Raw genomic sequence first — 13,571 nt, forward strand, 5'->3', positions numbered from 1 at the left:
GACTGAGATAACGTATAATAGTACATTTCCAATGCAATAAACCAAGGATATGAAGTGAAAAGCAAAGAAAAACAAGTGTAAATAGTTATTTTGTGGTTGCCAAAAAGTACAATTATTCAACAGAAGTAATTTTAATATAATATAATAATTGAAGTTTAAAATTAAAAAAAGGAAAGGAGGCCGAGAAGGAAATAGAATGTACAGTATAGTTACAGCAAATGTTGCTTTACAAATGGTCCAAGTTGCAAGCATAATCTTCTTTGCATTGCTAGAACATGGTATGACTCATGATCGTGTTTCAAAAGGATGGTGGGATCAGTCTTCTTAGCTCTTTTTCTGCTTCATTCAGAGAACTAAACATGTAAAACTGACCCTCAATATCTACTTCAATTTGGCAGTGCACAAGAGGCTGTATCTTATTTCAGTTCTGTGTAGGCACTGTTTAATGGTGTAGTATTTGGTGCATTTAGCAACTGTTGCAGGGGAGAAATCTGGGAAAATACGAATGCAGTTATTTTCAAATATAATCTCCTCTTTCTGTCTTTGTCTTTTTTTCTGTCTGAAGGGATGTGAAATTTTGTTTGGCTTCTCAGTTTTGAGGCATTTGATCCATGTATATGGTAGGCTGCTGAGATCTTCGTGTTCGATTTGAAGTCCTCTCCAGTTATATTAGAGAATAGTTCAGCTGTGAATTTCACTGAGTATGGACTTTCATGTTTTTCATGGAGACCTTTGATTCTGATGTTTTTCCTTCTATATCTATCTTCAGCCTGTTTGTCAGCGAGCACCTTGCATTCTGATTTTGCAGCCATTGCTTTTTTGTCAGATGTCGATTGTTCAACTATTTTAATACAAATCATAAATGTTTGCTTAACATCTTCAAACTGAGCAGCAAGTACTCCAATTTTACTCGCTAACTTATTAGTATTTTCCTGTATTTTTTCATCCATTTTATTTAGGAATTCTGTAAAGGCTGTGGTAAACTTATTACTTAAATGTTTCGCCAGGTCTTTTATTCCTTATGCTGTTTCTCAGTTTTCTTGTTTAGGTTCTTTATTTCTTTCTTTATATCCCCTATAACCTTCTTTATATCACTCTTTGTCTCATTTATGTCCTCCACCCGTGTGGCAATCATTACCTTCAGCTCGGACAGTGCATTTCGGTCTTCTCTGCGCTCCTTTGGCGGAGTTGTAAGTCTGGTTGGGATTGTTGTTCTTCTGACTCAGAGAGTATATTAGCTGTAGTTGACAGCGAGGATGAAAGGGCCATGCTCAGTTCCAGTAATTCTCTTGGAATTGACAAATTCTCCTTGCCCACTTTGCTCACAGTTTTGCTCCCACTTCCACTTTCGGCTAGAGCCAATGCTGCAGCGTCTGGTGCTGGCAGATCTGTTTCTTTGCCTGTCTGTTCCAGGTCAATCTCTGGTAGGCCTTACCGTGAACTTAAGGCCGTTTTTGACTCTAATTAAATTTTAGTTGTCTTATCCTTATCATTTTCCTTTTCTTTCTGAACCCTATATTTGCTGCTCATGCTTTTTTATACTCATGTATAATATAAATACAGGATACCTTGGAATATTATAGTAACAATAATGTAGAGTAGTAATAATGGAGCTCATCTCTAGATGTCCATCTCACACAATGGATGAGACCAACCTGATTTGAATTCTATTGACCATCTGTGTAAAGAACTGAAACTGAGAAGGCCTCCTTCAAACCTGACACAGCTGGAGCAGTTCAGGAAGAGCGGGCCAAACTATCTGTTGACAGATGCAGACAGAAGTCTCATTGAGAGCTACAGGAATCAGTTCTTTCTAGTGATTACCTCAAAAGGTTGTACAACAAAATATTAGATTAAGAGTCCCATCATCTTTGTCAATGCCATTTTCATTTGTGTTATTATTGGAAATATTCTGTTGAATTAAAACTTTAAAGCGAAAGTCTGATTTTTGTTAAATATGCAATAAACACTGATGGGTGTCTGTTACTTTTGTCAGTTTCAAGTTATTACAGAGTCAATGATGAGTTCTTTTTTTTCTTGGATCGATACCAACAAATGGGTCCATGTCTAAACTATTTGATTTGTATAGCTCCTTTTCATAGTTGTAGTTTAAAATGTGTCAGATAGTCGGTGTGGCAGAAAATTATGTAAATGGGATAGATGGAAATAGATGTGGTGACCCCTAAATAAGAGTAAATGGAAGAAGGAGAAGAAGATAAAGAAGAAGATGATGCTCTTCTTTCTAGTTGTCATGGCTTCATTGTTTTGTCCTCACTTATAGCTGCTGAGTTGATTTTCTTGCACTGATAAGTTTGTATTTTATATTAAACGAGTAGTGCTCTGTTTTCTCTGCAAAGCCCCATGTGATTGTTTGTGTTGTTAATGGATCTGTGGAAGATAATTCAGTTATATAAATGGTATAATAGCAATGAGCTCAGGCCTCCACAACCCTGAAATGAATCAAACAGGTTTGACAATGGGTGAATGGATATATGCATAATACTGTATATCTATTATTTCCATCCATCCATTTTCCAACCCGCTGAATCCGAACACAGGGTCACGGGGGTCTGCTGGAGCCAATCCCAGCCAACACAGGGCACAAGGCAGGAACTAATCCCGGGCAGGGTGCCAACCCACTGCAGTATATCTATTATTTTCCTTTTCTAAACCCGTTTATGCCATTACAGGGTTATGTTGTTCATGAATATTATATTCATGTCTTCATTTATTTTCTGAAACTCCTTATTCTATTATAGGCTTACAGGATGCCCATATAATGCATTTATTCATTCATTTTTCCAAACCCATATATTCTATCACATTGTTGTGATGTGTATGTATAATTCATTCATTTTCTGACCCTTTTTTATTTCCTTGCTGGTTTCTGGGATGCCTAAATTAATACAGAATACGAAGCAAAAAGAAATAATTTGTAGCTGGACCTTTTGGTTCCAATTTTACAACTGGTAATAACCCAAATGTAATTAAAGAGGAATTTATGTAGTAGATCATGTAAAGTGCTTCTTTTATTTTTCAGTGTTTTTACAAAGCTGCAGTTTAGCATTCCATTTTATTATCACAGTAATTTTGAATTTTTTAAAACAGCCAATTAAAAATGGTAAATAATTTGATGTATTTTTTGTACTGCTTTCTCATGTTGTGTTTCAATATCTTTTAAATCACGCAGTGTGTATTTGCCAATTAGCAGCCCTGGTAACACGCCTCCCTTCCTGCTGACAGTACAGTACAGCACTGTGAATAACGTCGGACAAACAAACCCTCAAGCTCAGGTACAGTAGATTACTAATACTCAGATGAGATGGCGTATATAATGTGTAATATATAACATTCAAATCCATGTGCTCTCATCGCTACAGTAGTCAAAAGTATCATCTTAACTGTTTGTAAGGTTTATTAAAAACATTAGATGCCATTCTGCTGCAAAGGAAGCCATTGCTACTGATGGTTTAATTTCATTTAAGCATCACACTATTTGTTTGCTTCTTCTTTAAATGAAGGCTGTTCCAGTAAGAGAACAAATCCTTGGCTTGTCCCTGCTCACTCTTTTAATTGTAATGCTCTTATTCTGAATCTTATTTGTATGTTTACTAAAGCATAGTGGTCTGTCTTCATACTGTATTATTTCTGCCTGTAGCCTGTGGGCATCAGTAGGCAAGATGATGAAGTACATGTCTGAGAGCGCCTTTTCTAGTCCTGCCCAACATGAGACTGCCCCCCTTCAGTCACAGTGAGGTCCTTGCTAGCTTTTAAGTTCTGCTGCATGTCTGTGGGTGATACCAGGTCATAAACAGAGCTGCATAATGCTTATAGTCTGCTCCCTCTCCTGCAGTATTTATTCAGGTTTCTCAACATCAGATTACCTTTATTCTGGACTGGAAGAACACTGCAACAATTCCCTGTATAAATACAGAGATGCATTTAAAAATGTACATTTTTTTATCACTTGGAACATAGCATAGGGTAGTTAAAACAAGCCATAAGAAACTGGGGTGCTATCATAAAAAAAATATTTGTTATCAGAAACAAAAACCTTTTGAGAAAGAACTGTGAAAATAATCCTACACTTCCATGAATGTGAAAAATATGCATGGCATAAGTGTCACATGATGGCATGGGGTTATCAATGCTCCCTCACAGCGCTAGGAGTCAAGGTTAAAATCTTGGGCCAGTCTTTGTCTGTGGAGAGTTTGAACAGTTTTCTGCTGTCCATTTTTTTTTGGCCAAGTATTGTGGCTTTGCTCCACATCCCAAAAACATGCAGTTAATCTAAATTACCATACCATGTCTTGCGATGGTTGATATCCCATCCATGGTTGGTATCTGCATTGTGCCCCAGGCTGTCAACATAAGCAGTGGCTGACTGCAGCCTTGTCCCGTTAGTACCAGAAATGAAAAGAAAGAATAAACACACAGTGTGATGGAGCACCCAGTTAGCAATGGGGTTTTTGCCAGGTTAACATAGTTTTAGGAAGGAGCAGGGCTGTTTAAAGCTCTAGCCAAGTGTGCAATGACATTGGTATAAAAAGATCAACGTTACTGCTTAATGAACAAATTACCATGATAACTTACACCTTCGTATCTATCCTGGCTGGAATCCTAAACCTTCCACCATAACACAATGGGAAGAATTTTCCCCATTTTACCTATAATGGCGTTATATTTTTATGAGGTCCAGTCCAAAACAACTGTAATGTCAAGCAGGCATTTATTTATTAACGTTTTCTTAAGTTAATTAAACTTGCTGAACCATTATTAAACTTTTAACTATCTTTTACTGATTGCCTATAACTAAGTCGTGTTCTTTCTTTGCTTTCTAGACCAGTAGGGAAAGGGGTGTTTGACCTCATTTGAAAAAGATGTAGTACTTTATGCATGACTGCTTTCTTATTTTCTGCTTTCTTATTTACACACTGCAATGGAAGGCGGTGGTGGATAAAATGAGTTCCCTGGTCCAGTTTGGTGACAGCAGAAAGGTCCTTTTCTGTATGCATTGCCATATGTGGACATGTCATCCTACCTAGCAAACAGCATGTGATCCAAGACTTGCTCTTTCTTTCAATTAAGTGGTGTTCTACTTTCATTCTGTATGCTTTATCTGTTTTGGTAAAACCATTTCTTTTGAGCAATTTGATATACTTTTGCATTCAGGTACATCAGTTATTCTGTGTAAATCCATCCATATTGTTTATTTATTTAACCATAGTCATATTTTAACAGGAAAACAGGAGACTCCAATGCTTGAGGAATATGAGTCATATTAAACAAAGCAAACAAGCATGTATAAAAATATTTTAACAGCAGAAATGATCCATGTTACTTATGAAATACAATGCAACATTCTATTCATTGAGCCCTCTCATAAGAATTTTGGACCTTTTGTGCTTGACATTCCTTACATGCAGTTGTCCTGCTGGTTCCTGTCAGTATTCTGGTAGAAGTGTAGAAATGGATCTTTAGGGAGGTGTCTTTATAAGTAACTAAGCAGGCTCAGAAAGCTGATAAGGTGGCAGCACTGTATCAATGCAAAAAAGTTAATATTCTTCTTATGAACACTGTCAAACCCAAGAACCACTTTCAACAATGTATGCAGAAAGAAGCAAAAAAATTAGAACTCCTGTCTACAGCTCCCCAGAGCTAAAGACGTCTGGTAGCCTTCGTCACAGTGCAAGTAAATCAAATGCAGCCTCAGCCCTTTTAGTGCTGCCAGACATTTGCCTTAACCTGCAAAGTGCTCTATTTTAATTATTTTGCACCAGCTTCAGATATAAATCACAATATGAATTAAAGATTGGTTGGTTTTCTCATTTATATTGATGGCATTTGCATATTGGCCCCCTCAGAATCCAGGTTTTATTGAATTTTCTGTATGTAATGACATAGAGGGATTGTGATTCCATATTCTTGCCCAAACTGTAATATTGTGGAAGAATAATGTGGGTCTATATTTTGTCCAGTTTTTATGTAATTATAGTCTCTTATTCTCCCCTTTACTGGACAAGTGTAGTATGTTGATATTAAATCCTGTTAAAAGGAAATTATACATTATTTATTAACTCCTTATGAAAAAGGCTTTGTCTTTCTGTAATGGAAAAACTGGATTCAAAAAATAGATGGATGGATGGACCATTATAGTGTTTACAGGAATAACTTGCACCATTATAGGCATACAACCTCTGTGTTACAGCCAATAATCCCACGTTATGTCTCTAAATAATTGAGGCCATATTAAAAAGTTCCATCTGAAAATGCTGTTAGTCTGTAAGTTAGAGCCTCTCTCTTACATTAACATCTGACAAGTTGTCAATAATCATGAACCTTTCCAAAACTCTGTAGCCCAGCTATACAATGATACATGTTACTGATGAAACGCAATGCAGCAATGAGCTTCTCATTGAGCATCTTTCACAAGAATTTCATGCTTTATGTGTTTATAAAGTATCTGAACATTCCCTCCATGCAGTTGTCTTGTTGGTTCCTGTCTGTGTTCTGGCAGAGGTGTAGTAATGTTCAGAGAGGTGTCTTTATTTAAGCACAGGACATTCACATATTAGCGCTGCTGCCTTGCAGTAAGGTGACCTGGGTTCACTTCCCGGGTCCTCCCTGCGTGGAATTTGCATGTTCTCCCCGTGTCTATGTGGGTTTCCTCCCTCAGTCCAAAGACATACAGGATAGGTGCATTGGCGATCCTAAATTGTCCCTAGTGTGTGCTTGGGACACACCCTTGGTGTGCGTGTGTGTGTGTGTGTGTGTGTGTGTGTGTCCTGCGGTGGGCTGGCGCCCTGCCTGGGGTTTGTTTCCTGCCTTGCCTTGTTGGTTGAGATTGGCTCCAGCAGACCCCCATGACCCTGTAGTTAGGATATAGCGGGTTGGATAATGGATGGATGGACATTCACATATTGGTCTGGTTCCCTTTCAGGAGTGTAGGGGACGTTTAAAGTGTAAGAAAGCTACATCATTATCACAGGATGGAAGGCAGTGTGATACATGCAAAGTAATGTTTTGAATGCACAAGGACACCTCCTTAATATTTGTACTTTTTAATAAATAGTCTTTTTTACTGCATTTCACTAAGAGTACAGAATAAGCTTCATTTAATTATTAACAAGGGTTAAATATCTGTCCTTTCTAAAGCTTTCTTTTTTGATTTGCAGGTAGCATTTGCTGTAACCTACAGTATGGATCAGTCCACAATGACGTTGAATACTAATGTAAGAAGACATGGCTATTAAACAGAAAATTTGATTTAGGAGATCAGTTGATGACCTAACCGCCAACAGTCAATGAACATGACTAACACTTTTGTCTAAATGTTATAGTACTCTTAAATTGGATATAGATACTGCTATGAATGAGGAAATGCTCTGTCTGTTTTGATATGTACTTTTCTAATTTTTCTTTGTTTTAAGAATGTGATTATGTTGGAATGCGTGTTCATATTTTTCCCACCCACCTTTTTGTTTCCATTTTTCAACTGTGGCTGCTGCCATTTTGTTTTACGTGTTGGTGGCTATGGTGCCCTGCTTGCCACAGCGTGACTCCAGGAAGAGTGGTACATGAAGTAACTGCGCCACACATACAGTATAAAACATGATGGCTTCTACACTTACATGTCTGAATTTCAGGATAGTTTACAAAAAAACTTTGTGTCTTTGTTCTCAAGAAATCTCTTTCAGGGCTTTAGCACTTTGCATGTTTTAGTTTTTGACCTTGGTCCTTTTAGATTTCATTTTTCTCTCATCTCCTGGGGCATCATGTATAAATGGTGCATATGCACAAAAATGTTATGTATGAACATTTCCACGCTCAAATCGCGATGTATAAAACCTAAACTTGGCGTAAACCTACACACATTTCCATAGTAGTTCATACCCTGGCGTACACGAGTTCTCCGCTCGGGTTTTGCAGACTGGCGGCACCCAGCGTCAAAGCAGTGCTACTGTTCCTGTGTGGTTACCCTTTCTTTTTTAGATCCACATCCTTGACGCGGCTTTATCATATACACTGAAACTAACTCCATATTGTTTATTAGTTTAATGCATCTGATTGTAAGTAACCTGTAACAATATTATGTTCCAGGGAATAGCCAAAGTATTCCAAATACCATAGCTGCTTTAGCATTGTTACTTTCACTGCACCTTCTTTTTCTTCTTTTAGCTGCTCCCTTTAGGGGTTGCCACAATGGATCATCTTTTTCCATATTACTCTCACTGCACCACTCGGAGTATTTATATCATTATATCTGAGTGGGGAATCACAGATCTACAGCAGAAAATTATCGGTATACAGCATCAAGCATACGCTGCCTCAGCCATGCTATCTATTGAACTGCTCTCACACAGCAACACGGACCTCGCAATTCAGAAACAGTTTCATCCCAAGAACTACAAACGCACTCAATCAGTCCATCAAGTGCTCCTTGTTTGTACTTATTAGTACAATTATCTCACTGTAAACTTGAACTACAGTTATAATATTGCACAACCTGCGCCACTTTATAAAGCGCATATTTACATATGATGATGGTATCATTTTTAAGATGAAATACAGCAAAATATGTTTATTATATTGTACAGATAAAACTTTAACTTCATTTAAATAATCTATATTGTTAATAATTAAACATGTGAGGACACAGTGTCGCTGTGCTAGCAAGGATCCGCCGCTCTGTTCACAGATTTTTCCTGCCTCACGCTGTATTCTTGCTGGGTCTGGCGCAATACTGGTAGGATAGAATAATTAAACACGTACTACGAAGATATTTCAATGGTCCTTAAAAGTTTTGAAGAATCGCCATTCTAAGCTTACAGATGGCTTAACGTCTATTACAGAGCTGATTGTGTGGCGATTAGGTATTTGGAGAAAGAAAAGTAAGGACAGGAATTAGGGTTAGTATGTTTGAAAGAGGCAGTACTGCTGCAATGAAGTATTTCATTGGAGGTTGTGCATGGCGCAGCAAGCATCTTGCGTGAGACATGAACAATCACTGCACCACCGTGTTCCCATGTTTAATAACATGCTTTAACTCCTATCATCATGAAAATGATATCACGTATACATCTCAGTATTTTAATTATTCAGAGAGCAATAATATCACGAATGTAATGGATTCTGTGTCCTGTCAGAGGAAGAGAAAGCCCGTAAGCACATAGTGATTCACACACATAGAGTACATAGAAGATTAAATACAAAACAAAGCATGTAACGTGCTACTTTAGTTACAATGGGATTTGAGAAACTAGTAAAATAAATGATTTTAAGATGAAGTTTATCATGTTCTACTTTAATGACAAAATAAACTACGTGATTAAAGTGGAAATTTCAGGATTAAAGTTGACATTTCGTGCTTTTTTCCCACTGTGTGCCTTTTTTTTTCTCTTTACCCTAATAAGCTTCAATATGACACTCAGACGGTGGGTACGACTCGCCTTTTCACGGCAACTTTGATATCTGACAACTTCTTTTTTTTATTGCGGGCACTGTGCAAATTTGTGAACTTGAGCTTTCGAGTTTCTCCGACACGCTATGTCACTCGATCAACTTCCTTTTGTTGATTATACCACTGCTTAAACCAGCAAATAGTACGTTTTTCCTTGCCTCCACTTGGTATTTGCTGAAATTCTTCTATTTTCCCCTCATGCTTTTCCCATTGTCTTTTCACAGAAGGCTGAACTTAAGGGCTATTTATATTGATTTGCATATTCAAAGAGGCGTAATTCTGGGAGGAGTTGGGGCGGGACAGCAGGTGCGTGCACGTGCATTACTTTTCACGCTGACCAGGATTTATGTAGCGAAAGAACGTGGAAGTTGACGTATGTACACATTTATGCATCTGGATTTTTTTGTGCCTAAGCACATTTCTGCTTTTGTCCGTATGCCATGTTATAGTGTGAATTCTACACACGGCATTATACATGAGGCCCCTGGTCTTGTCATTCTACTCTGGCAGAATTCTATACACATATATATTTATTTAAAATTGAAGTAAAAATATCTACAGGCCTATTTTATTCCTACAGATATTTTTATTATTATTTATATATTTATATGTAAAACCACATACTGTATTATATATATGTATTCACTTAATACATCTTCAAGTATGACAGAGGTAAACTGTGGATAAAATGAAAATAAGTAATGAAATGAACACCTTGATAAATATCAGACAATAGCTATAGTGAATCAACTTTTATTCTGACCAGCCTTTTCCTGTATTCAACCTCTGCCATGACCAGTTCAGGAATTTCCATTTATATAAACCTGATATATGCCACATTACTCTTCTGTGCATTGTCACTGATGCATGCCTTCTATTGGCATCTTCATTTTTATCATTATTATTGAATGTTTGTATTATTGAATTATTATTTATTATTATTATTATATTATGGTGGCTCAGTGATTGGCTCTGCTGCTACACTGATCCATCTCCCTAGGTTCACATTTGTTGCACAGTTGTTGCACATTCTCACCATAGCTGCATGGGTTTTTGTTGCATGTACTCTGCTTTTCTTCTTCTATTTCCCTAAAGATGGGTTTGCTAAATTGCTTGGATGGAATCTCTAAGTTTGCCCCATCTGAGTGTAGTTGTACAGTATGTGAGGCTGTACAATGGACTGGTTGTCCTGTCTAGAGCTGTGTCCTAACTTGTACCTAATGCTATAGGGATCCGCTCTGGCACCTTTGACTCTGTATTGGATTGAAGACGAGTTTGTGAATATCATGTTGTAGTTTTTCTTTATTATTATTGTTTATTTATAATTATTTATATTACATACTTGAATAATTTTTTGTATTGGAGCACAGTTAAATGACTTACTCTTAAAGTACAGCACCTTATCCAGTTTAACATTGTGCATCTATGAATTATGAAATCACTCATTTATTAATTTCCTTTCTTATTTCATCCCTAGATTGCCTTGGGAGTGCTGGGATCTCTCTCAGTCTTCTTAGCTATGTTGCAGACTAGTAGCTGGAGTCGCAGATCAGGCCAGCAGTTTATTAACTTTATGGTATGTAATCTGGATATAATTACAGACAAAAATGAAAAAAACAAAAACTGTTAGTTTAACACTTGTAAATAATTTAACAATAATATCTCTGTCCAAAGGTATTCTTCTCTTTTGTTTTTTTTTAATTTAGTTTAGATAACACCTTAAGTCATTAAATCACTTTTGCTGCTGAAAGTGCCAATTGATGGTGATGTGTTTCTACTGTACATTATTTGTAAAACTCATTGGTTATATATACTGTACTGTATGCTGCACACTCTGTACAGAGCCCAAAAATGTATTATACTATAGAAAAACAATTCAACAGCAGAAACTATGGTATATTTCCTTTGGTCTTATTGGCATTGCACCAAATCTCTCTATTATAAAAGAAAATCCTGAGACGAGAGACAAGACAAGACTATTTCCAAGAGATTTTTTCAAGTCCCGCAAAACAAGACTTTTGCCATGAGATTTTTTCAAGTCCCACCCTCCTCTCAACCATATTCAACCATGCACACAGTCCTCTCACCTCTCAATCGTGTGAATGCTTTTGACAGACACAGTTCTTGCTCTCTCAGCTCTTATACATTTTTACGTTTTCCTCACTTTAAGATCAAAAATAAAGAAGACTTATTATCTATAAATCTTATTGAAGAATTTCATCCCAAAGGGTTATCAACCGAAGAAATGAGTACACGGGCAATCCTAGCACAAATAAACGATGAAGTCTAACAAAGTAATGGTTACTTGGCAAATTGGTTAAATACGTATCTTTAGACTATACTGAAACAGTTGGAGGTGATCATGCGGAAGGTGAAAACATCAAGTTACAATATCGCGAAGAATATTTATAATCATTAACACTGTCCGAATTAATGTTGAAGAAAGGATGTATCCAAGAAAGGTAATGTAGTACATCTTCCATGGACAACATTAGACACCAAAGGAGATCTGGATATACAATTTGAATTAAAACGTTAACAGTTTCTTGTTAGAATAGCTTTTGCAAAGAAAATGAACAAATCACAGAGATAAACATTCGAAAAAGTTGGTTTATTTATTAGAGAGAAAGAAACAAAATTCACTTACGGGCAGTTATACATTGTGTTGTCACGATGTAAGTCCAAACACAGAATCAAAATTCAATGCAATATTGACTAAAATTTATTTCAAAAAATAGTTTTAACTGAAGTTTTACAGTAAAAGTGTAAGTTTAAAAAGTATTTGCGTGTTAATTTCAAAGCCAAACAGAACAAAATTGTATAATGCAACAAATATCTCTAATGCAACATGAAACATAATTTACTTTTAAATTATTACATTTTGCTATTTTTTAATATGGTTAATTACTCTCTGTAATGTAAAATAGTTAGTTCTATTATGCATATGTAACAATTCCCATGAAAATAACAATCTGTTTTAAGTTGTACATCCACATCCCCATACGCGAGCAGCAAAAACGCAAAATGGCGAGCGAACCAAGCAGGGGGCGAAGCCCCCTAGTATTATTTTAATATTAAATAAGGCAGTATGCTAGCACAATGGCTGCCTTACAGTTCTCTGAGACCCAAGTTTAATCGCCTGGCCAGCCAATGCTTGTGTGGCGTTTGTATATTCTCAGTTTCATCATTTATCTTTCCATGTTCTCCAGATTTACCCCAAAGAGGTGCATATTAGTTTAAGTGATGACTTGGAGTACGTGACGGTGTCCTGTGATCTACTGGGGTTTTATCCAGGGTTTGCTTTAGCTTGACAATCAATGCTGTTCGGATTGACTCTGTGATTTTGTACCACTAAAAATGGATTCACAAAGTGAACAGAATGAGTTTTTGTAATTAGTTTTTCCTATGTAAATATTATTCTATTATTCTAACATGTAACTGAAATATTTGATTTGATATATTTCCTTGTTTGCTGTCTAATATTTTTGTGATAGTGTATTCTGTGAGGGGCACTACATAAAATTAATATTGATTGATTAATTGATTTATTTTTTACATAGTTGTAATCATGTGTGAGAATGCGGTTGGTGATATTATGAAAGCAAAAGTCACACAGGTCTCCACACTCAGTGAGCCTTAAGTTACTATGAAACAATAAGAAAACATAATTTTAAACCTGGATGAAACCATCAGTCTGTTTTCATTTTATGTAGTGTCCTTCACTGTGAGTACTTTCCCAAAATTCCTACATTAACAGTCTAGAGTCTAGAGTCACATGCAGACATTCAACGGGAGTTTTAGTAAGAGGGCAGCTTTCCATCACCCACTCAGTCAAACCTTATTTTATACAGCAGTTTTCATATTTTAGCAATAAACTGATAAATGGCATTGCATGGCAAAGCACATTGCATTAACTGAATAAGAACTACTTCCTGAGATGCATCTAGACTATGAATAATGTGCATTCATAAAATGATCCTTAAGCATTACACATGGTAGCTCCTAAATGGATCCGGTTGAGGAGCTAAGATAACTAGCACCTAATGAAAAAATAAGGAAATAATATTAAAGTGAGAAGGAGGCCATCTGTTAAAAAAAGAAAAACAGAAAT

General features: G+C 36.5%; 1 protein-coding gene across 1 annotated transcript in view; it reads left to right on the top strand.

The window, feature by feature from the left end:
- The window catches only part of LOC114657881 (meckelin-like), a 148,598-nt gene that overhangs the window by 85,570 nt on the left and 49,457 nt on the right, over positions 1–13,571 (top strand). Inside the window, exons 14-16 of the mRNA XM_028809827.2 lie at positions 3,191–3,293; positions 7,176–7,232; positions 10,938–11,036. Coding sequence (XP_028665660.1) covers positions 3,191–3,293; positions 7,176–7,232; positions 10,938–11,036 — 259 coding nt within the window. The remainder of the gene's footprint in view (positions 1–3,190; positions 3,294–7,175; positions 7,233–10,937; positions 11,037–13,571) is intronic.

Source organism: Erpetoichthys calabaricus, chromosome 9 (assembly GCF_900747795.2).
Source record: "Erpetoichthys calabaricus chromosome 9, fErpCal1.3, whole genome shotgun sequence".
Taxonomy (NCBI): domain Eukaryota; kingdom Metazoa; phylum Chordata; class Cladistia; order Polypteriformes; family Polypteridae; genus Erpetoichthys; species Erpetoichthys calabaricus.